The sequence below is a fragment of the Tenrec ecaudatus genome, chromosome 5, assembly GCF_050624435.1.
Source record: "Tenrec ecaudatus isolate mTenEca1 chromosome 5, mTenEca1.hap1, whole genome shotgun sequence".
Classification (NCBI taxonomy): domain Eukaryota; kingdom Metazoa; phylum Chordata; class Mammalia; order Afrosoricida; family Tenrecidae; genus Tenrec; species Tenrec ecaudatus.
In genome coordinates this window covers 130255864-130278475 of record NC_134534.1, presented here as the reverse complement: position 1 = coordinate 130278475, position 22612 = coordinate 130255864, and the positions used below count along the sequence as shown (strand labels likewise).

Genomic DNA, 22612 nt, shown 5'->3' with positions numbered 1-22612 from the left:
CATCAGGCTTCCATCTGGAATCCTTGATAATAGGGAAAGGCCTGTGTCCAAATGTAAAGATATGATTTAGAAAATAGTAACGAAGGCTAAAGGCTTATGCCCCATAGCAGCTTTCTACAAGGGTCTCACTGGCAGCACACTTTCCTGGCTGGGTCTGCTTTCGCACCTGCACCATTTTAATTTTCATGCTACAAGTGTGCAAATAACTGTACCATTGAAATGCAAAATTCTCTGACCAGTTTTCATCCGATACCATCAGAATTATACTAACGTCTCTGGAACCTGGGCTCTTTGGGCGTAAATGCCTGCCCCCAAACCTCTTCCAGCAAATTCAACAGCTCTCCCCAGACTCCAAGACTCGACCAGGGCTTGGAATTCTGGCTTGGAAAAAATGCAGTGATGACAACAACATAATTTTCTTTGTCTATTATCTAATTCTTTAGAAACTTCCCCAATCATCTTAAAGCCAAGATGAGCCACAACTAGCAAATATTATCCCAGAGTGAAACCTACAAAAGGCAACTCACCAGCTAACAGTGTAGGGAAGCTATTGACTATTTGTTGCGTGCAAGTATGAATGGTGGTCCTGCTTCGAGGTACAGAGGGGAGAGCAAGGGACACTGATAAATCAGTGGCATGCAAATAAATGTCCATACAGGGGAAAGAAACAGCAGGCACAAAAATTAGCCCGCCAGGGGGCGGGACACACAACATGCCAATAAAAAAGCTACTTCTCATAATGTGGCTGGCAATGTCCTTCCCCTCCCTAATGGCTTCTCTTAGTAAAGAAAACATGGTAGATATTTTCCTCCCTTGCCTGTATTTGATTTCCAATTAAAATTAAATATAAACTGAAACACCACCTGGATTTCAGCAAAACCCAATACCCACCCTCCACCCCTCTTTTTTTTTTTAAAGGAAGAACCTAGGCTTACATAGACAAACATTTCGCTAAATGACCCACGGCAAATTGCGTAATGCCAGTAAAAGTTGTGTTTTTTAAGTCAAGAGCCTCAAAGATTTTATCTGAAATAAAACCCTGATTCAATTCAGATTCTGGAGGCAAAATTGTGGCCTTCCCTCTGCCTCTAAATGTAAACCATTTGTGTGTGTGTGTGTGGGGTGGGGGCTCAGTAATGTTGGTCGTAGGGACGGAGAGAAAGTTCTGTATTTATTAGGATATATGTTTTCTAAGATGGCAAATTGGGGCACTAATTGCCTACGAGCATGGGTTCCCTGTAGCCATTGTGCAGAGGTCAGTATCCAAATGAGGAGCTGGACTGTCAAGGTTGACTTCCTGTCCGTTCCACTAATTATCTCACTCAGACAAGACATAGGATTCCTGAATTCTCTGAGGAGGGCTCTCCTTGGCATGGGTGTCTTCAATGCCCGGAGGTGGCGGGATCTCAGTGTACAGGAGACAGGAGAGAAAGTTCTCAGGAAACAATGTCCTTATGATTTCAGCCATGGCCTTTGCCCATCCCCAAATGATGGTGAGGTCTTTCCAAAAGGAGTGACTGGGTAGAACAAATAGTAAGGTTCTCCACCATGAGCTGAAAGGCCAGTAGCTCAAACTGCTTCCACAATGCCACAACTTTGAACGTCCTGCTCCACCCACGAGGTCCACATGATGGCCGGGAGGCGGGTCAGAGCCTCTGTGTGTAGTGCTCCCTGTCCTCACAGGATGCCCGCCTCATGCAGCGATGGGTGTTAGAAAAGCAAAGCTCGAAGAGATGGCAGAGTGAACCCAACTTCACTCAGTCAGTCAGTGTTGGGCATGGGATTTGAAGCCGCTCATCCGTGGCATTTGAAAATGTCTCTTCTGTGACATTCCCCCGGCCTTTCCTAACTTGCCCGAGGGAATCGGAGTCAGGCTGAGACAGGCCCTGGGAAGCACAGTCAAGCTGCAGAGGACGAGAATGACAGAGCGCACCAGGCAGAAAGTCCAGAAGACCCACAGAGGGCACTGGGGATGGGGAGCAGTGGAGAAACCCTAAAGAGAACAAGTGAACTTTTATTCCTAGGCTTGTGCTCTAGTTTTCGGACAGAGGATTGATTTTTGCACAATTGGTCCTGAGGGCTTAGTGGTTTCTGGAGCACCCAGAATTAAGAGAAGCGGTTTGAAGAGATAGCACAAGGGTGCACCCAAGTGATCGCTGACAGTTTAAACAGATACGGATTTAAAATCTTGTAAGGATAAGAGTCTATCCAAGTCCTTTTAAAATGTTACAAATGAATAGATTTATGTATCTATAGACTTGTGTGTGTGTGGATATCTGTATCTAGATGTGTTCATATTCATACATATAGAGGTTTCACTCTTAGCAGCCCTAGAGGACAGAACGGGACTGCTCCATCTGGCCTCCCACCTGTGAACCTTTATGAGCGCAGACAGCCTCATCTTTCTCCCGAGGAGCCGCTGTTGAGTTTGAACCACTAACCTACTGCTCTGGAGTTCCAGTTCACACATGGACATCTCTTTCACACAAGACGTGATTCAATGGGCCTCTGAAATCAGTGGATAACTACAGACAAGTTCTCTCCGTCATATACTTCTTTCAGTCTCATTAGGGGCCTTCAAGTAAAAGGCTTAGTCAAAACAATGGCTTTTGAGGGGATCTGTTGGGTCAGTTCATTTCAAGGCAGAGGGGTCATAGCTACATTTGGGGTTGGGGGGTTGGGGCAGTTATCAACATAACCCAGATAAGACCTTCTATGGCACAGAACAATTTTGGAGGCTTATTATGAAAAAATAATGAAAACCTCTATTGGTGGGGGCAAGACCGTGAAAGTCGCACTGAGGAATTTCTAAGAAAACACACCTGCTCATTCTTAGTGGGAGCAGAGGCTGTCCTAACAGCCTTTCCCTGGGAAAGCTTACTTCATCAACCCGACAACCCTGGTCTTGCCCCTTGTTTTTTTGTTCTTCAAACCTAGAGAATATTTAAAACAAATGATCCGTGTCCTTCAAGGATGCCACAAGGGCCCCTATGATGTGGAGTAAACAGAAGAGCACAGTCTTGGGGGGAGGGTTAGAGAGAGGGAAACCCCACGAGCAGACCTCAACAGAGCCAACGATGCCAAGAAGCAGGGCCTTCACCTTCGACAGTGTTGTTCCCTGAAGGGGTCTGTGATTTTGCAGCTCTTCTTTCTCACTGTCGCTCACTCCCCCCCTTTACACACACACACACACACACACACACACACACACACACACACACACACACACACACACACACCCCTCTCAAAGAGCAGGTATTCTCTGCCATTCATATCATCTCATAAGTTTTCATTGTGAATTAGGGGAAGGTTTGGAGAGCAGATCATCAGTTTTACATTCAACACTTCACAAATACTGTTTCAATCCATCCTTGATACCCTTCCATGGACTATCTCTCTTCCTCCTGGTCTGCCCTATCTCCTGCTCTTGCTCTTTCTCTCTAAACTTTGTCTTTTGGTAAAGTCTGTCCTTCTGATCTTAATTGGCTGGCTATTCTAACGTGTGGGCAGTTCTGGACCACAAGGGAGACTATTCGCCGTAGTCCTGGGGGTCCCACCAGTTTCTACCTGTCTCTTATGGTCTGAGTTCTGTTCCATATGTCTCTCCTACTCAGTCAGAACCATCACTATGATCCCTTGCAGAGCAATTGGCAGTGGTAGCCAATTCTGTTCTCGGGGCTGTGGAGACTGATGCTCTTGTGGCTTGTCCGTTAGTCCATAGTTCTAATTGTTTCAATGCACCTTTTGATTTCCACACCACTTTTTCCTCTGGACGAGAAGTCAATAGTTTCACTTTAAAAGGCAGCTCACAAGCTTGAAAGACCTGTCTCTACTCACCAAAATAGAATGTAGCATTTGGTTTCTGCTAGTTACTCTATGCTAGTTGACTCTGGCGTCCCTGATACTGTGGTCCTGATCTGGTAACTCAATCCCTCAAGCTGTCTGTTTATCTCTAAGGTGTGTTCATAATTTTGTCCCCTGCATGCTCCAGCACCTTCACGGCTGTATTTGCCGCAATGGTAAAGACACTTTGACAAAGAGCCATGCTCCCTCGCTCCCTTCCACACCTGTTCAGCGTGCTGGCCTCTCCAAGGCTCTGCTCATAGATGGCCACTGTTGTAGCACCACGTGCACAATAACAGGATTTGCCTCGGCTGCCTTTAAACTCACGCAAACCTCCAGGGCCTTCCCCTGCTTCCACTATGTTTCCAACCTCCCTCTTAATGCATGCTGCCTTCCCCCTCACTCACTCATGACTGGTCTACCATCTAGCCTCTGACTTTTCCTTCTTGTCTCGTCCTCCTGCCACTGGTAACCATCAGAGAATGTTTCCGTTAATGTGAAAATCCTTTCTTGACTTTGTATCATACAATCATTACATTATGATTATTTTTATGTTACTGAATACACTAAACAAGTATGATACTTCATGGGTACATAATATATCTAATTTACATGTAATTATCAACCATTCTTCTGTCAGTGAATATGGCCTTTAATCTTTTTTATTTAATAAAGGACACCACAATGACCATTTTTAAGAACAAGTCTTTCTATATACCTCATCTGATTTCTATTCGTTAATTCCTAGTGATGATGCTAGTGATGATAAAGATAAAAAAATAACGAATGCTTACCCCCCATTGGCATGCTTTGTGTGCAATAGTAAGCATTGACATTACAGTAATGACATTACACTGTTAAAATTATCCCCATTTGACAGATTCAGAAATCGAGGCACAACTGACTTACTCAAATGAACTCATTCGGGGTCATTTGGGCCCAAACATGCTGGCCCCCATGCTATGCTTTTAACTGCTGCCAGGGTTCTCACTGTGAAGCCCTCTGTTAAGCAGCATGGAACGTATCAGAAATATCAGAAATGCAGATTCTGGGGCCCGACCCTACACAAACAGTCAATGACCTTTGGGGGTGGGTCCAGTAATCTACATGAATAGAAGTCCTCTATATGATCCTGGTACACGAGAAGTTTGAGAGCTATCCGCTGCTCAGTGCTAAACAGCCTCTCCATGTAAGTATAACCTCTGAATCAAAGGGTTTGCTTGTTGTAAGCCCCTGACACCCAAGGCCAAAGTGCTTCCAAAATGGGCTGGACGCATTTATACTCCCATCAGCAACATGAGAGGATGCCAGCAGTGCTCTGTCCTTTACTGTAATCTTTGCTACATTGGTCAAAGACCTTCCAACCAGTTTACAGGGTTCTTTAATCAAAAGAATTCAATCGTGCCGAACCCACGTGTTTGCATTTGAATAAGCATAAAGCAGCTCGCAGAGTCCATATAGATTGCATTAAGTGACATTATCTTACTCTCCAGGCTATCCTATAGAGCTGGAATTTATGCTATTACATTTAGACTATCTAAGAACAAATTCCAGGAACATTTTGCTAAGCATTTAGAGCTCAAGGAAGAAACCCATTTCAAATTAAAGATCGATAACTAACCACCTGGGGCTCAGGGTCATAGACTTGGGGGACACCAGGGTCCTTGCCATTAAATGGTCCACCAGGGCAGTGTTCTTATCCTACTTTGGAGAGCAGCAAGTAGGGTCTTGAAAGCTGGTGAGTGGCCATCTCATGCACAACTCCTGATCTCTTACTGTCTGCAGCTAAAAGAGTTCAGAAGAGTGAAGATACACGACGCCGACGCCTAGTCCAATCGATTAATGAACTATGTGTGCCCCAGTCCCCATGACCCTGAGACCAGAAGAACAAGATGGTACCTCGCTACCACCACTCTGAAGGAGACATTAGGAGGTCCTAAAGTGGAGAAAAAATATGGACCCAAACTTGAAATAATAAAAAGACCAGGCTTATTGATCAAAGACAGACTAGCAGAACACTAGAGACTATGGCTGTTAGTCACCCTTCACGGCTGGAAGCGAACTCACCCTAGTGGCTCCATTTTCAGTCAAACCACAGGCAGGCCTGTAAGAGTAACAACAGCACTAGGGAGGTATGCATGCTTCCAAATAATCCGCATGGAAATGGGAAGCACAGGGAAGACACGGGATAAGGGTCGCAACGAGTGAGTTAAAAAGTATATGAACTGTTGAAGGGAACAAATTCATTCTGTAAATCTCCCAATTCACAATTTAAAAACAGAAGGACAAATAAAAGCTAAATACTGGATATATTTAACATCAATTAAGCAAAAGATCACTGAGTAAATCTACCATCTGGAAGTATGAACCATCTTTTTTTGTTGTTGGAAGGTAGACCCATGAAGCCGATTAAATAGTAAGATTAGACGACACACACATGACTTCCAGAGCAATAGAAACTTGGATTTTCTATGATTCACAAAAGGGGAGCCATGAGTGAGTCTGCAAAATATGAAACAGAATGCAATAAAGAATAGTCTATGTCCCATCCAGTCAGGGTACAGTACAGCACTGATGAAACAAACAGCCTTCCTCGGGTTCTTTTATGCTTCCTCCCCCCACTATCATGACCCCAATTCTACCTTACAAATCTGGCTAGACCAGAGCATGTGCATGGGTACAGATAAGAGCTGGAAACCCAGGGAATACAGGACAGATAAACTCCTCGGGACCAATGTTGAGAAAAGCCATACTAGGAATTTAAGGGGAAGGTGAGGGAGAAAGGGGGAACCAATCACAATGACCTACCTATAGCCCCCTCCCAGGGGGGTGGACAACAGGGAGACTTTGGACAGTGCAAGACAAGAAAAAATAATAATTCATAAATTGTCTAGGGTTCATGAGAGAGGAAGGGTGGGAGAGAGAAGGGGAAAAAATGAAGAGCTGATCCCAAAGGTTCAAGTAGAAAGAAAATGCTTTGAAATTGATGGTGGTAACATATTTATAAATGTGCTTGACACAATGTATATATGTATGGATGTATTGTGATAAGAGCTGTATGAGCCTCCAATAAAATGATTAAAAAATAGTCTATGTCAGAAGAATCCACCTGCCATGGGAGACGAAGTAGCTGTTCATGAGATACAGTGATATGCCATCTGACATCACACTTAAACTGGAGTCAGGTAAGAATGAAGAAAAGCTGGAAGGGAAACAATACGGGGCCCACATCATTTCCTAGGAAACGCTGTCCATTTACAAATTGTACAAATGTTTTCAAATTTTATAATTCTCTAGCAACCATGCCTATGGTTTTGGTTCTTCTAGCTTTGCGGTGAACAGAGTTCAGCTAACCAAAACACAAGATAAGGTGTGTGGAATGCAGACACCATCGACCAAATAACCAGGCTTGTCAACCCTCATTTAATCTCTGGAAATCGCACCCTCAACTCAGGCAATGGCCTGTGTAAACAGAGAGCTCCAGACCGTTTCCCGGAGACCAATAAACGCAGATGGTGTGGTCCGGCATCAAAGAGCCTCCACTCACTAAATGCCTCTAGTGTCTCTGCAGTCCAAATACAGCCATGTTTACCTCAAAATTACAAATGGCAAAAATACTGTTCTTTGGCACTTAATATGTAACCCAGAAGAAAAACCCAAATAACTCAGTGGACATAGCCTATCCATTAGATGGTTACCGCAAGGGTTAAAATGAACCTGCAGGTATACACATTCTGAGTGACTGTTTCCTCAGTTCAACCAAGATCACCCAACCCCCCACCAACATAGACACAAACTCTCCCTCTCGGGAGAGAGCGGGTTCACTGCCTAACTCTCAGCGATCATTACTCACTTGCGTGTCGTTCACAGCTTCTCTCCATCTGCTTTAAAGCTCAGGCGGACAGTTAATGGATATTCTTATGTTTGTCTCACTCTGAATAGATGATGAATTCTTTGAATGCAGGGTGTCTTGGATAGTATTTCTTCATATCTTCTAACTCATCATAGGGCTTTGTACATATGAGGGGGTACCCAAAAAGAACCAGATTTTTTTAAAAAAACAACCTTATCACCTCCAAAGTACTCTCCATTACATTTAATACACGTATCAAATCTGCAATTCCATTCTTGGAAACATTTTTCAAATTCATTTGTTTGTATGACTAACAGCACCTGCCTTGCTCTTTGTCTTTGCCTCCTCTAAGTCGTCAAATCCTATCCTTTCATGTCCCTCTGCATTCACACAAACAAAGTGAGCTGCACGGAGTGCGGTCAGGTGAGTCAGGTGCGTAGGGCAAAAGAGGCATGCTGCTTTTTTGCCAAAAAACTAGCACACTGAGATGGCAGCGTGTGCAGGTGCACTGTCGTGGTGGCAAAACTAGGCCCCTGTCTGCCACAAACCAGGCATTTTTGGTCACACATTGTTATGCAATCTTTTCAGAACCTCTGAAGAGACAGCTTGATTAACAGTTGGACCTGGTGGAATAAAGTCCAAATGTACTATGAGTTGACAATTTTGTCCATTTGGGAAGTTGATGGACATCCAGAACAAGGTTTGTCATCAATCAACATTTCACCTTTTTTGAGAAAACCACTCATACACCTCAGTTTTTCCCATAGAACTGTCCTTGTAAGCTATGTTCAACATCACAACATTTTCTGCAGCATTTTTCCAGAGCAGGAAACAAAATTTCCCAGTGGAATGCTGTTCTCTTAAATCAGCCATCACAAAAAAAGAAGTTTGAGTCTAACTGCTTTTACGAAAAATTCACTGTGACCAGAAAGTACTTTCCTAGGTGATGCCACTGGGTGCACTACCTCAGAGTGAGTTACTTGATGCTTGCATTCAACCCTGCTGGTAGATCATTAAATCAGTGATAAGAAAAAAGAAAATCACACCAACTGTCATCAAGTTGATTACAAATCATAGCTACCCATGGCTGTAAGTCTTCAAGGAAGCACATTGCAGGGGCAGTGAATTGTTTAATATGGCCAAAGTTCTCTAACTCCTACCAAATGACTTTCCCCTGCATGGGTCTGGTAAGAAGGTAGGGGAATATACTGATAGGATTTAAATTGCAACAGGACTACCTGGCATGCCACCTACTGCACATAGAATGAGCCCTCTGAGAGACAGGAACTAGGAAGGGCCAGGAGCGGTGTGTAGCCTCAGGGCATGAGAACCCTACACAGTGAACCTTCTGGAGCCAAAAGACAGCTATAACATCATAGAAGCAGCAGCCGAAGCTAGAGCTTGGAACAGAGCAGTGGACATTCCAACCCGCAGAGGAAATAAACCTGGGCGCTTTGTGCAGGAGGCTGGCTTGCAGAGCAGGGTGCCTTCCAGGCCCCTACTTGAAGAAGCAGACCCACGGAGATTGAACTGAATGACTTTGGGTTGAGGCTTCAGCAAGTGGTATGGCCCTTTGGCCCTTTATTAGCAGACCTGAAAGAACTTTGTAACACGTTTGGAAAACCAACCATCCTCAGCATTTCTCACTGGCATTACATCTTGTTAGTGCTGAAACCCTTTCATCGTGAATTTTGTCTGAACTCTGTATTGCCATTGCAATGGATATTAGAACCCAGAGAGAACATTAATGAACACACACACACACACACACACACACACACACACACACCCCGTCATCTTTCTCCCTCGGAGCAGCTATGGTTTGAACCACTCACTCTGGGGTTAGCAGCCTACTGCTTAACCAACCAATTGGTGTGGTGGTGTTTCGATAACACTTTATTTCCAGAAAGAGGTGCTAGGATGGATTTGGCCTGCAGATCACAGTTTAGCAATCATTGGGATAGGCTTTAGGTTTATTTGGTGGGAGAAAGAAGAGGTTTCCTATAACCATGCAAGTTAACAGTCTCAGAAACCCACAGGGCAGTTCTACCCTGTCCTAAAAGGTCAATAAATTGAAATTGACTGGATGGCAGTGAGCTTGTTTTTTTGTTTTGAGTAGGCTTACTGAACATAGTACTTTGTGGCTAGAACCATGCAGAAAAGATATTAAATGATTGGCTGAGACCAGTTTAAAATTATCTTTGCAGAATGCGATTTTGACCATTATTATGGTGAATATCATATCTCAGTTTCTGTATATTTAAGATACTTTTGCTCTCTTTTTCTTAAAACTAAGAATGATATTTGATAAGCCTATACATAAATATATATGGTATATACATTTCATACCCAGCACAAAACTTTGCATTTGCCAGACAAAGTATACCGTAAATCTAATGAGATAATCAGAATATCATAATAAAAATGCATGTTATAAAGGCATTTTCATTTGGTACGTTGGCTGCTGAATTCCTATTGAGTTGAAATGGAAATATCGCCAGGAGGAGAGGAGGGGAGGAAAATGAGGCAAGGTAAGCAATATTATCACAGTATTATTTATCATATGCATTAGGACCAAAAATAGTCAGGAAAGAATGAACATTGTGTCATTTTCTCCCAGTTCTTAACCTTGCAAAAGGTTGTTGAGTTCATAGAGAGGATAACAGGAGTCAATACAGGAGGCTGTAAAAACAGAACTACTCCTTACAGGGCAGCCACAAAATATTAATATTTAATAATTACAACAGAAGGCCACTTTTGCCCCCTTTTTAAGATGTCACACCTTCCTTTATTCATTTTTTTCCCAAAATGCTTTTTTCCCCTTTAGCTCTAAGAGGCACGGCTCTGCTGCTGAAAAGTGAAAGACATTATACGCACAATTTTCCCTCTACGAGAAAAGGTGCGTGTGCCCTTCAGTGAACATAAAATTGATATTATCATCTCTTAGTTTATATCTCACTACTTAACCTTCAGATTAAAAGTTATTGGATTTGAATGACTAAGAAGACATCATGTCACCTTCCCATCCATGTGGAGGAACAGGAGAAGTTGGGGACAAGGCCAGGGGCAGTAACACAACAGGAATGCCGGCTCAACGCCTGCCCTGCCTCTTTGGGTGAGGGACAGCGGCCATGACGCCATCTGCCATGGCGTTGCTGGTAGACAGTGCAGAAAACAGCAGACTGTAAGATGGCTCTGCGTTAGGAAGGGGATTTTCATTGGAGGCACAGTAGAAGAGGGAGCAGTCTAAAAATAGGGATAAAAGAATTATATCAAGGACACCTTAAGGTGACCAGTCTTAAGCAAAAAATCCTGTCTCCTACACAGTCAGTGTTTCCACTGTCTGTTTATGCTGAAGATACTGGAAACTATCCCTCAGAAGGTGAATAAAGTGAACAGAACTGCGTCCCTCCTATCCCCTCTAAGTAAGGCGCAACCAACATGCAAGTAAGACTTGGCCTTGACATTGAGCCATTTAATCTTTACCTTTTAAATGAGACTTCCAATAACACCTGCTGTTTAATAATTACACATTGTATGTTTTCCAACAAAAGAAACACAACAGGCACACCACCCAACCCGAAACACAAACTCATTCCAAGAAGCTTGTGTCAATAAGGAACAAAGGCTTTATCAAAGATCTCCATAGATTTTGTTCTCTACAAGAGATAAGCCTATTCCATGATCAATAGGAACACAGGCAGTTTATCAGCATTTCCCATGTGACTTGGAAGATATACTCATTAGCAACTGGAAAAAGTTCAAGGGGAAATACTCAACCTTTTTAATTGGAATAAACATATACAAGTAAGCAGTGTGTCTTAGCGATATAAGCACTATCTTTATTTCAGAGTGGTTGTTTCTTTAAGGACTTTTCTAAATTGTGTCCTTCCAAATTAAGTGTTGCTTTCTTTATCTTATCACAATAACCTACAAGTGACAGGTAAGAAAAAAGCATGGCTTGCCAGCTGGTGTCCCTCTTTGTTTCGGGGTGCCATTATTTCCCTAGGCGGTCTGATTGGAAATCCTGAGTCATCACACAACACCTACTCCTTGATGTTCTCACACATCCTTTTCAAAGGGCCTTGTCAGTTATCCAATATTCCCCTTGGCAATCTCTCTTTACCCAGCCATTTCTTTCCATTACTATTTCAATCATTCACAAATAATCAAGAAGCCTATTTCAGGTCAAGTAGGGGAAGTATCAAGGAGTGAGAAAGCCACATCCTTGTCTCCCAGGGTCTAACAACTGATTAAGGGAATCAAACACAAGAGATGTGTGCATGGGTTTGACATGAGCCGGTCATCAGGAAGGTGGCACAGTACCAGGTGCCAGGACTAAACACAGGTCACAGCTAACAGCAAAAACGAACGGAGTGAGGGTTCGAGCCCATCACAAATACCTGGCCAATTTAACGCTTGTTACCACGACTACCTCTCTCACAGCAATCCATTTTGTTTCAAACCATACAAAAGGCTAACCTACTCATTTCTTCAGAACACCTCCTGATGTATAGCATCATTTTCTCTGCTTAGAAACATCTTCAAGCCTTTAAGACCCCAGACACTATCTCTTTTGATAGCCAGGCACCATCAGCTTTCTTCACCACATTTGCTTATGCACCCGCTTTGTCTTCAGCAATTGTGTTGGGAAGGTGAGCACCATGGAATGTCAGTTTAATAGGACAAAATGTTCTTGCATTGCGAGAGCACTTGAGTGGAGGCTCAATGTTCATCTGCTACCTTAATACTAAACCTATAAATATATGTACATAGATCTAATTCCCCATAATCAGAAGCAACAAAGCCCACATGGAAGTAGGAAAACAGCCTATGTGATCATCAGGTGTCGAATGGATCAAGTATCAAAGAACAAAAAATCATATCATTGAGAATTAGGGGGAATGCAGAGTGGGGACCCAAAGCCCATCTGTAGGCAACTGGACATCCCCTTACAGAAGGCTCACAAGGAAGAGACGAGCCAGTCAGGGTGCAGTTTAGCAACGATGAAATATATAATTTTTCTTTAGTTCTTAAATGCTCCCTCCCTTCCCACACTAGCATGATCCCAATTCTACTTTACAAATAAGGCTAGACCAGAGAATGCACACTGGTACAGAGAGGAACTGGAAAGACAGGGAATCCAGGACAGATGATCCCTTCAGGACCAGTGGTGAGAGTGGCAATACCAGGGGGGGAAGGGGAAGATGAGGTGGAAAGGGGAAATCGATTACAAGGATCTACATACAACCTCTTCTCTGGGGGATGGACAACAGAAAAGTGGGTGAAGGGAGACGTCGGAAAGTGTAAGACATGACAAAATAATAATAATTTATAAATTATCATGAGGGAGGGGATGGTAGGGAGGGAGGGGAAAATGAGGAGCTGATATGAAGGGCTCAAGTAGAAAGAAAATGTTTTCAGAATGATGAGGGCAACAAAGGTAAAAATGTGCTTGACACAGTGGATGGATGTATGGATTGTGATAAGAGTTGTATGAACCCCAATAAAATGATTTTAAAAAAATCTACTGGCTGAGGGACTCCACTTTCCCAAACACTGAACCCAATATGCAACCTAACCCCCACTTCCAGTGGGTACCAATGGTTATGCTTTTGGTTTGGGCCAAAGTAAAACCAGCTGATCAGTTGCTGTTGAGTCAACTCTGACCCAAGGTAAGAGTAGTGTGTGTGTCACAGTGGGTGTTCTAGGACTATAAATGGCTGATTGGTTTTTACGGAAATTGTCAGGTCATTCTTCCCAAATGCCTCAGAGTGGTCTTGAACCTTTCAGTTAACAGCCTACTGTTTAATCCAAATACTTGTAAAATTATGTTTTGCCAAATAATTGTAAAATTATGCTCCCAGGGTCCCTCAACCCCTCACATTACAAGGTGGCTTCAAAAATTCTGTGGGAAATGGAATTAAAATGCAATGGAATTTTTCCATAAACTTTTTGGAGGCCCTTCATAGTCATCCATTTGGTCGCACACATCCAGTCCTTTGCACATCGAGGTGGTCAATAAATATGGTTAAATGAAATAATGTGCAAACAAGTGAATTTCAGGAAACTCACAGTTAAAAAACAAAATTGGGATTTGTTTTCCAGAGCAGCACATGTATTAACTCACTTGGAACAAAGCAGAGACAAGGCCAATATATATGAAACTCCATTCAAGACATTTTCTGACGAGGGAGGGGGAAATGTGGCTGTCTTTGTTCGAACCAAATCAAACACAGCATTAGCAAAAGGTCTCTGGAATGTCACAAGTAACACTTCATAATTACAATAGATCTGAGTTCAAAGACAAAGTGATGAAAAGAAACTTTCTAACAGGGGGTTCAATTCCCTATATAAACTTCCTCCTTGCTGCTCCCAGTACCGCTTGCATTTATATTGCTACTCTACTTTGTCATAAAAGCAGTCACCTTGTAACCCTTTTTATCAAGTAATCTATGCACGACCTAAAAGAACACTGGACTCCATCAGGGAGCTATAGGTTTACATTATACAAACATTCCAATTCTGCCTGCTCAGCGCTGGTTGTCAATAAACGCAAGCAGTTGCTAAACAGTGAAGCCTCTTACCTTCAGAGAACAGCACAGAGGAGGCTGCTGGTTTTGAAAAGCGAACTCTTCAACATCGCTGAAGCTCATTCATCAACAAATTACCATTAAAGTCACCCCCAGAAAGTTCTTAAAGAGGATTTTGATTAGACAATAGGTCTCGTGTCTCTTTTTGGTTTGTTTTTTATTAATATATTTTTAAGCTCACAGGTCAGGCCTCACAAAGACCTTCTCAACATAGAACAGCTTTCTTTTGAAGTCAAGGGGGTACATTTCACTCGTGGTGACACGTGGCACCTGGGTGTCTACTGCCATGTTCTCTTGTGGACGTGGCTCTTTCTTCTTCCACCTTTTTCAGTTCCCGCGCTGTCTTAATTTTCAATGGCGAGATGAATGGCACACAACTATTTAGAAACCACAACTTGGAGGAACTTTACCCCAAACTCACGACACGCATTGAAAAAAAAATCCTTGGCAATGATATTTTGATAGAAAGCAGGTCTAAACTAAAAGAACTAAATTTAGCTTTCCAGGTAAAAGAGGCCATTTCCAGAAAGCCATAAAATAAACTGAGGGAGGTAAAAGAATTGGTTGTGGCTTGGTTTCCATCATTTGTTAGATTTCTCTGAATTGTTGTGCCAACTCTCTTCTAATGTGTGCGCTGAGTGCTAACCTTTTGGTAGCACTGATACCTAGAAAACCATTTCTGGCCATAGATATGTTCCACAATATTAGAGCATGACGACATCTTCAGTAAGAATACATGGGTAAATCTAAATGTACTGCTACAAAACCACAGACAGCTTCAGCGAACAAAAAACCCAACATGTTTCTTGGTACATCGTCAGCCTACACCTCTGAAGATGGTGCGTTCACATCTCGATACTTGCCCCAAAGAACTCTGTGCTCTTCAAGCCCGAACATATCAAAAGGGGCACCTGTAGAGACTTGAATTGTGGTTCTTAGAAAGCTTAATTGTTTGGGGAACAAGGAAAACAACAAGAAGTCTAGGGCAGTGGTTCTCAACCTTCCTCATGCTGCAACCCTTTCATACAGGTCCTCATGTTGTAGTGACCCTCCCCCCAACCATAGAGTTATTTTCATTGCTACTTCATAACTGTAATTTTTGCTACTTTTATGAATAGGGTGACCCCTGTGAAAGGGTCATTTGACCCTCCAAAGGGGTCGCGACCCACAGGTTGAGAACCACTAGTCTAGAGGGCCAAGATCAGGATTGTAGGGTGGATTGTATAAAGTTCCCCATGGAAATTCTCATAAAATAGCCATTGCTACACTCAAAGAATGAACAGGCACCTTGTCATGATGGAAAAAAGAACTCAAGTCAACTTTCCTGGCCTTTTTGTCAAGAATGCAGTTTTCTATCTTCATAAAACATCATGTTAAAGCCCCCACGATCATTTTATGTCCTTTGAGAAAATCTATCAAAATGACCCCTTTGGAATTCAAAAAAATTAGTCACTGTCATAACTATTTGTGCTGACTTTTCTGCCTTGTAGTAGCAGATCCCTTGGAAGCCACTGTTTTGATTGGACTCTTACTTCAGTCGAAGGCACACACGCTATGGAGACTGAAAGAAAAATGTTCCTAAGAGAACTAGGTCTGCAGTCCTCCACTGACCATAGCAAAATACTTAAACACGCAGGGTTAGGAAGAAACCCAAAAGGGGATCAACTGGAACCTGAGACACAGTAAGTTTTCATTACTCTCATCAATCTTGGTAGATCAGTTCCTTTACTACTAAGTATAGCTGCACAATTCCCTATCGGCTAAGAAAGGTGCTAATGTCTACCACAGGATTTGGCCCATGAGCAGGGTCTCCATGAACATGATTCCCGTCTATACCCCTTGCTGGGCTTCCCTTCGAGGAAGCCCAGGTGCTGGCCACCATTTCCTTCCGGTCACAGGAGGCCCTCCTCACAGACACAAAGTCCCAACGCGATCTTTTTGTCTAAGAGAAAAAGTGGTTCGAGAGAAGACTGACCATTGCCTCCATTCCTACAGCTTCCCTGCCCTGCATCCATGAGCCTGGCTTCCTGGTTGGCAGGGAACTCAACGGATGGCTGTTAGAGTTGAACTATCGTGCTCCGAAATGGGCATGAGGAAGGCCAAGAGGCATGGGGCTGACCCTTTCACATAAGCTCACACTCCTGCTTCACAAGCATTCAAGCTCTCAGTGACAGCTAAAACTAGAAGCACTTTCAGGATAGCCTTTTCCCAGGTTTCTAAAAAACTACTCACGATTTCAGTAATAAAGGCTAACGGTGAAGAGAAAAATTTTTTGTCTCTGTATTTGTTTATGCTAAAACCAAAAGAACACCCTCTCTTCCCAAGGAAAATACTGATTCTTTGGTCAGTATACAAAATAAAACCTGTCACAGAAGGAAAATTCAAATGTTTCCTACAAGATAGAGGGAGACAGGTTGAAACTGTGCAAGACTTGAGGGAAAAGGGCAGTCCCGGCTCCACACGTCTCACTGAATTGTGTTGCCTTTGTCTTGAGAAACTGGGATGTGTCTTCATAGCTCCTTTCATAACTTTTACATCTCCAAATCACATCTTACTCGTCCTGAGCTTCTCTGGCCTTGGGCAATGACTCATCTTTCACTTCCTTTAGGGGCTCACTGGCAGCATTTAACCCAAAAAGATCCTCCATATTCTCTTCCACAATTTTCAAGGGGAAATCCCTCTCCCTTCCACTTCTCTCACCTCTCTCAGTCACCCCCCACATTGTATCTTTCACTTACACTGTTCAGTAGGGAACATCGAACCCTGTCTTCGGGACCACAAGTTCAGACATCTTGAACCAAGTGCCAAAGTACCTGTGTGAAGGAAACACTGCTTTGCCACACTCTGGGAACAATAAATGTCCAAATCCCAAATGAGGAGCACTGGTGGCACAGCAAGGACAGCAGTTCAAAATGACCAGCTTCTCCGAGGGGGAAGACGGGACTTTATACTCCCACAAAGAGTTACAGTCTGGGAAACTCACAGTGGCAGTCTCACCCTGTCCTTCAGGGTTTCTATGAGTCAGCATTGCCTCGATGGCAGTGAGTTTGCAGGGGTTTTGTTGCTGTTTTCATTTAAATCCCAAGCGGGGTTTTTTTTTTTTTTTGATTGTTGCTATTAGTTTGTGTACTTGCTGTACATCAAAGGACTTTATCAACTAAGTCAAGAGACAGTCTACAGAATGGGAGAAAATATTTGGGGACTATGTATCTGATAAAAACTATTATCCAGAATATTTAAAGAACTACAATGACTCAACGACAAAAATACTAATGACCCAATTTTAAAATGGGCAAAGGATTGTTTCCTAAATAAGATATAGGTAAATACTCAATAAGCACATGGAATATCATGTTGTTATTGTTGATAGGTGATATCCAGTCAGTTCTGACTCATAGTGACCTATGCATAATAGAACAAAGCCACGTAGCCGGCACCACCCTCACAAGTGTTCCATCAACATGGTGAGCCCATTGTTTCAGCCACTGGTCGGTCCATCTTCCTGAGGGTCTTCCACTTTTTCACGGACCTTCTACCAAGGGGACTGCCTTTCTCTGTCTTTCATCTCACTCACAGATTCCCTTGAAATGGGCTTCTTCTCATAGTGCAATACCCACACCTCAAAGCTACAGCAGCCACAGCTCTCCCAACTCTGACTTGCAGACAAGAAAACTACCAGGTGATACCAAAAAATAACACGCCCCCCTCGCCAAAAAAATAAAAAACCAAACAAACCCACAATCCATCATTAAATGGAAAGTTGTGAAGAAATAGTTGCTTTATTTAACAGCTATTCATTTTTATTGAATAAACATTTTCTAGTATGCATTCTGTTAATTGACCTGACAGCATATGCTGTATATGGAGAAACTTCTAAACATTATGCTCTATGTAATATGCTTATCTGAAAAAGCTCTCATTTGCAGCAATATGGAAATATAATTCTGCTCTCTAAAATTCAAGACTTTTAAAATGCATTAATCCACACAGTTTATGAAATTGCTCTGGACATTTTAAGATCTATTCTTTAAGGGAAAGAAAAAAAAACCTTGTAATTGGTAATAGTATTTGTTGCTGAGTCTTATAATGGAGTCATGCCTATCCAATAGAGAACTTTTACAGGCCTAAAAATGGGGCAGGCTTAATAGGAAATAAAAAGCAGTATGGGATGGGGGAGAGAATTACTCAATGGCTAAAAGAACATGTTCAGAAACTCTATCAAATTATAGGATTGGGAAGCTATTGTTGTAATAGTTTCATGGCAAAGATGTAAGTAGAGCTGAAACGCCACAGAGAGAATGCATTGAGGCTTGAGGCAGGAGGACTGTTTGAGAGTGCATCGGTGGACTATGGCCTCGAGCTAATGGCAGCACCTCTCCTTGGCTGAGTTTCTGAGTGATGATGGCAACTTCTAGACCAGCATCACAGTCCACTGCCTGGAGAACAATCATGAACCACACTGGCTGGGAACCATGGCCAACTGGAGGGTGGCAGGCTCCAGGGATGTCTTAAGCAATATTTCTCTCTAAGCAATCTTTGCCTCTACACAAAAAGGGCCTCGTGTTGTCTGCTGGTCTAACCTTTCCAGAGAACACGAAAGGGCCAGAGTCTTCCTCTCAGTTGTCCATAACTTTCGATTTGTCAACCTGTAGTCCAAACGCAGAACACAACTCGCTCCCTCCACAGTGAGCCTCCGTCGGAGCCCTCCATTGTGTGAGAAAGGGCGCTTGCCAACATATGTACTTGTCTTTTCTAACACGGGTCACATGGCAGAGGGCTTGCACGTGCTTATTTAAAAGCCCACCATGTGATAAAAATTCTCCCTCTATCATCCTTGATAGTACCGATGCCACTGGAGGACCTCCTAGCATTCGGTTCGACACACAGCATCACTGATTCATTTTCTACCACGCTGGATCTTTGTGCTGCGTGGCCTTCTAGCATATTTTACAGTTCTAATTCTCTTCCACTGTCCTACATTAATCAAAGCTGTAGCCCCTGTTGTCTTTGTACTACGGAGTCAGAATGTGCCCCCGGCGAGGAACGGGGAAAAGTCAACAGGAATTAAATTTCAGTGCAACTGTTTACTCAACTGTGGCCTGCAGTTATTGAAATTTTATCCGTGGTTTTGTGTGACTACCGCAGTAATGAATTCAGCATGGCTGTGATTTTCTCACTGCTGCGATTCTCACTTCAAGTAAAAAAACCTGTAGAATTAAAATGATGAGAGAAAAAAAACAAAACCCTGAGTCCATCGCCATGGCTCTTGCATGTCTTCCTCAACTTGTTCAGTTGTAGCACTTTTCAGTCAGGAAGAAAACACTGGGGCCTGGAGCCCACTGGACAGCCCCCTAACCTGGAATTAGTCTTAGTTCACCTTTACATTTTTCTTTCTCTCTGCTGTCCCTTGGTCGTGGTCCTGTGTGTTTTGATGGTCTCCCAATTAAAGATGGTGAAGGATTTTCCGTTCTCCAAATAAAATTCAGAAGAAACTCACTTTCCTCTACTTAATGGACTGCAAGTTCTAATTATGCAAGGTTCATACCCTATTGGTCAGTAGTCCCACCTCAACTGCTCTGTAAGGAAACTCGATGTTGGCCTCTGCCTGGTAAGAGCATCAAAAAAGACATACCCAAAATACCAACTATTTATCCTCAATACAGCCAGAAATAGCACATGAACATATGTCAGCAGGAATACATGAATAACAACTTTCTTCCATTTATTGCTGGGTTTTAATAATAACCTTAGTGTTTGGAAATTGACAATTCGAGTAACTTGAATATACAAAGTTTGCATCCTAAATTCCAGCCTGTGCTCACGGTACTGGGCATGAATGGGTTTCAACTGCCAATGGGAGAACAACTCACTTTCAGGAAGTACTTGGTTTCCCTTTCTTTATATTTTCTCTTCCTCCTGGAGATGCCCGAATGTCAGTCTGGGTCTACCAACCTCTACTAGCTGATTCCTTATACAGCAAAGCCTGCAAATGCTGGGACCAGGGCAAGGCAGAAACAGGTCAGAGAAAAAAAAAATTCTAGTATTTTTCGCTAAAAGGAGAGTTCAAGAAGTGTAAGACAGCAAGAACCTTGTCAAAGGTGAGCATTGGCAACATGTGGAAAAACAAGGCAATGAGCGAGTTCCAGCTCTCAAAAGTTTCACTGTGCTTGTCATAAATTGTGAGCAAGGGAAAAAAACCTATGGTGCTTGAGGGCCTATGGGAGTCTCCAGTCCCAAGATAAAAAGGGGCCCTCTTGGCTTCCGTCCTAGATGCCAAGAAAGGCTCGCTTCCTCTTCCTCTCTCCCTCTGACACTGTCTGCATCTCTCAAAAAGGCCCAAAGACACACCATTCTCTTAACGCCCCTACCAAAGTACCAAAGCTATATGTTTAATAAAGGAAACAAAAAGCATGCATTATCATAAACACATACTCATATCTCATAATTCCAAAAGAGGTTGGTAAAACAAAGCTTGTCTTGGAGAAAAATGTTCATTTGCTGATATGGTTAGTATCACTCTGGCATCAAAACTGTTCATGAGGTTGCTTCTACCATGGCAGAGCGTGTGACTTCAGGTACCCAGCCACAATGAGAATCCCTGATGGAGCAGTGGTTACAGGGCTCAGCTGCTAGCCAAAAGGTCAGAGGTTCAAACCCACGAGTGCCCCCCACCTGGGCCCACCCCAAGAAACAGGGCAACCTAAAATTATAAAGATTATAGCCTTAAACTCCTATTGGGCAGGTCTCTGACCTACAAGGTTACTGTGAGTTAGAATCAACTCCACGGCCGAGAAATGAGTGTGTTCCAATCTATGTACCGTTTTCAAGGCTGTTCATAAAAGATCATTTGCTGCAGTACTTGTGCACACAAGAAACATACGTCTGCCAGTGGTCCGTGTACCTGAATTCCTACCCAGGCAGAGCGAAGTCATCTCAGGCACTGATGTCTACATTATTGATGTTTTCTTTGTTAGTTGCCCAATTCTGCCTGGATTTACTTGTTTCAATTCTGTGCTCACTCTCTTTTATCCTTTTTTGTTTGTTTCCTTCCCGTAAGCATTTAACCCCTGACGTCCACCCCTTTTGAATGAAAGCATTGGGAACATTTCTCCAAATACTAACCTCTCTCCAAAGTGTTAGACTGCTTAGCTGACACGCTGGTGGGGAGCAGGATTTCGCTAAAATCCTGGTTCCCCAACCACCATGTTTCTCACAGTGTCCTCACAATGGGGCTTTGAAGACTTCAATATCGTCTCTTAAAATGGTCATCTAAACCCTGTTGCTGCTGTTGGCCGTCAAGGTGATTTCAAGCCATAGCGACCCCATAGGGCAGAGCAGAACTGGGAGCCGAGTGCCAGGTCTTTCTCCTGCAGAAGCACTGGGTGGGTCTGAACTGCCAACCTCTCAGCGTGCAACTGAGTGCCTGAGGACTGCGTCATCAGGACCCCTTACTTAAGGCCGTAAATGGGTTGAAAAACACTGCTAATAGTAAAACAGGCAGACAAGCATAACACGGCCATCCACCACCCCCATTCCCCAACCGTGAGCCACAGTACCTGCTGCTGCTGCTGGATGTGGGCAAGGTCGGCCGGGCCCGCCTCCACTGCGGGCGTCTCCCCGTTGGCGCGCCCCTCCCGAAGGCCGCACTCTAGCAAGTGGTTGCCGCCGCCGGACCCATTCTGAATGGCTGCGCCGTTACTCTTGGTCTCAGTCCCAGACTCTTGCATCATGACTCCAGACCCTGACAGAAGAATGTCAGGAGGGGCAGGGCCAGGAGGAGAGAGAGAGGAAGGCAGCTGTTGAAACAGTTGTTGCACGTAGGAGAAGCGCCTTGTTTTAAAGATTGCCAGAGACTGTAAACAGTTGTCATTTCTTTCACTCCTTAGTGGCCCAGTCTCCTAGGGAGCGAGGATGGGATTACTGGTCCACATTCAAGTTTCCCTAGTTTTGTTTTAGCTACCTGATGTTCTTCGTCAACTTTGGAAAAAGTCAAGAAGCCTTTTCAGGCGAGCCTAGGCCTTATGATTGCATTTGTCTGATTATATTTGGGCACGTTGCATGTAAACACGGAGGTTATATAGTACATCTAATACGTGAAAAACTCCACTGCCAGCGAGTCCATTCGACTCGTAGTGACAGTGCAGGGCGCACGAGACCTGCCCTGTGGGTTTCTGAGCCTGTAACTCCCGCGGAGATCCTGGTCACTTCAAGAGGCTGACCGTGCTGTTGGCAGCCCAACCCAGAGCCCACCATGCCACCCGCATGCCTGAGCTGTAAAAGCACATTTTAATGTGCACGGGAGCTACAGGGAGACACTCTTGAG

The 22612-nt window shown here is 43.4% G+C and overlaps 1 protein-coding gene across 4 annotated transcripts in view; it reads right to left on the bottom strand.

Annotated features, from left to right (window-relative positions):
- Positions 1-22612, bottom strand: part of FOXP1 (forkhead box P1) — a 730731-nt gene that overhangs the window by 241338 nt on the left and 466781 nt on the right. For all 4 annotated transcript variants that reach the window (XM_075549895.1, XM_075549899.1, XM_075549893.1 and 1 more), the window contains exon 6: positions 21846-22030. In XM_075549895.1, the coding sequence (XP_075406010.1) occupies positions 21846-22019 (174 nt within the window). In that variant the 5' untranslated portion in view covers positions 22020-22030. The remainder of the gene's footprint in view (positions 1-21845; positions 22031-22612) is intronic.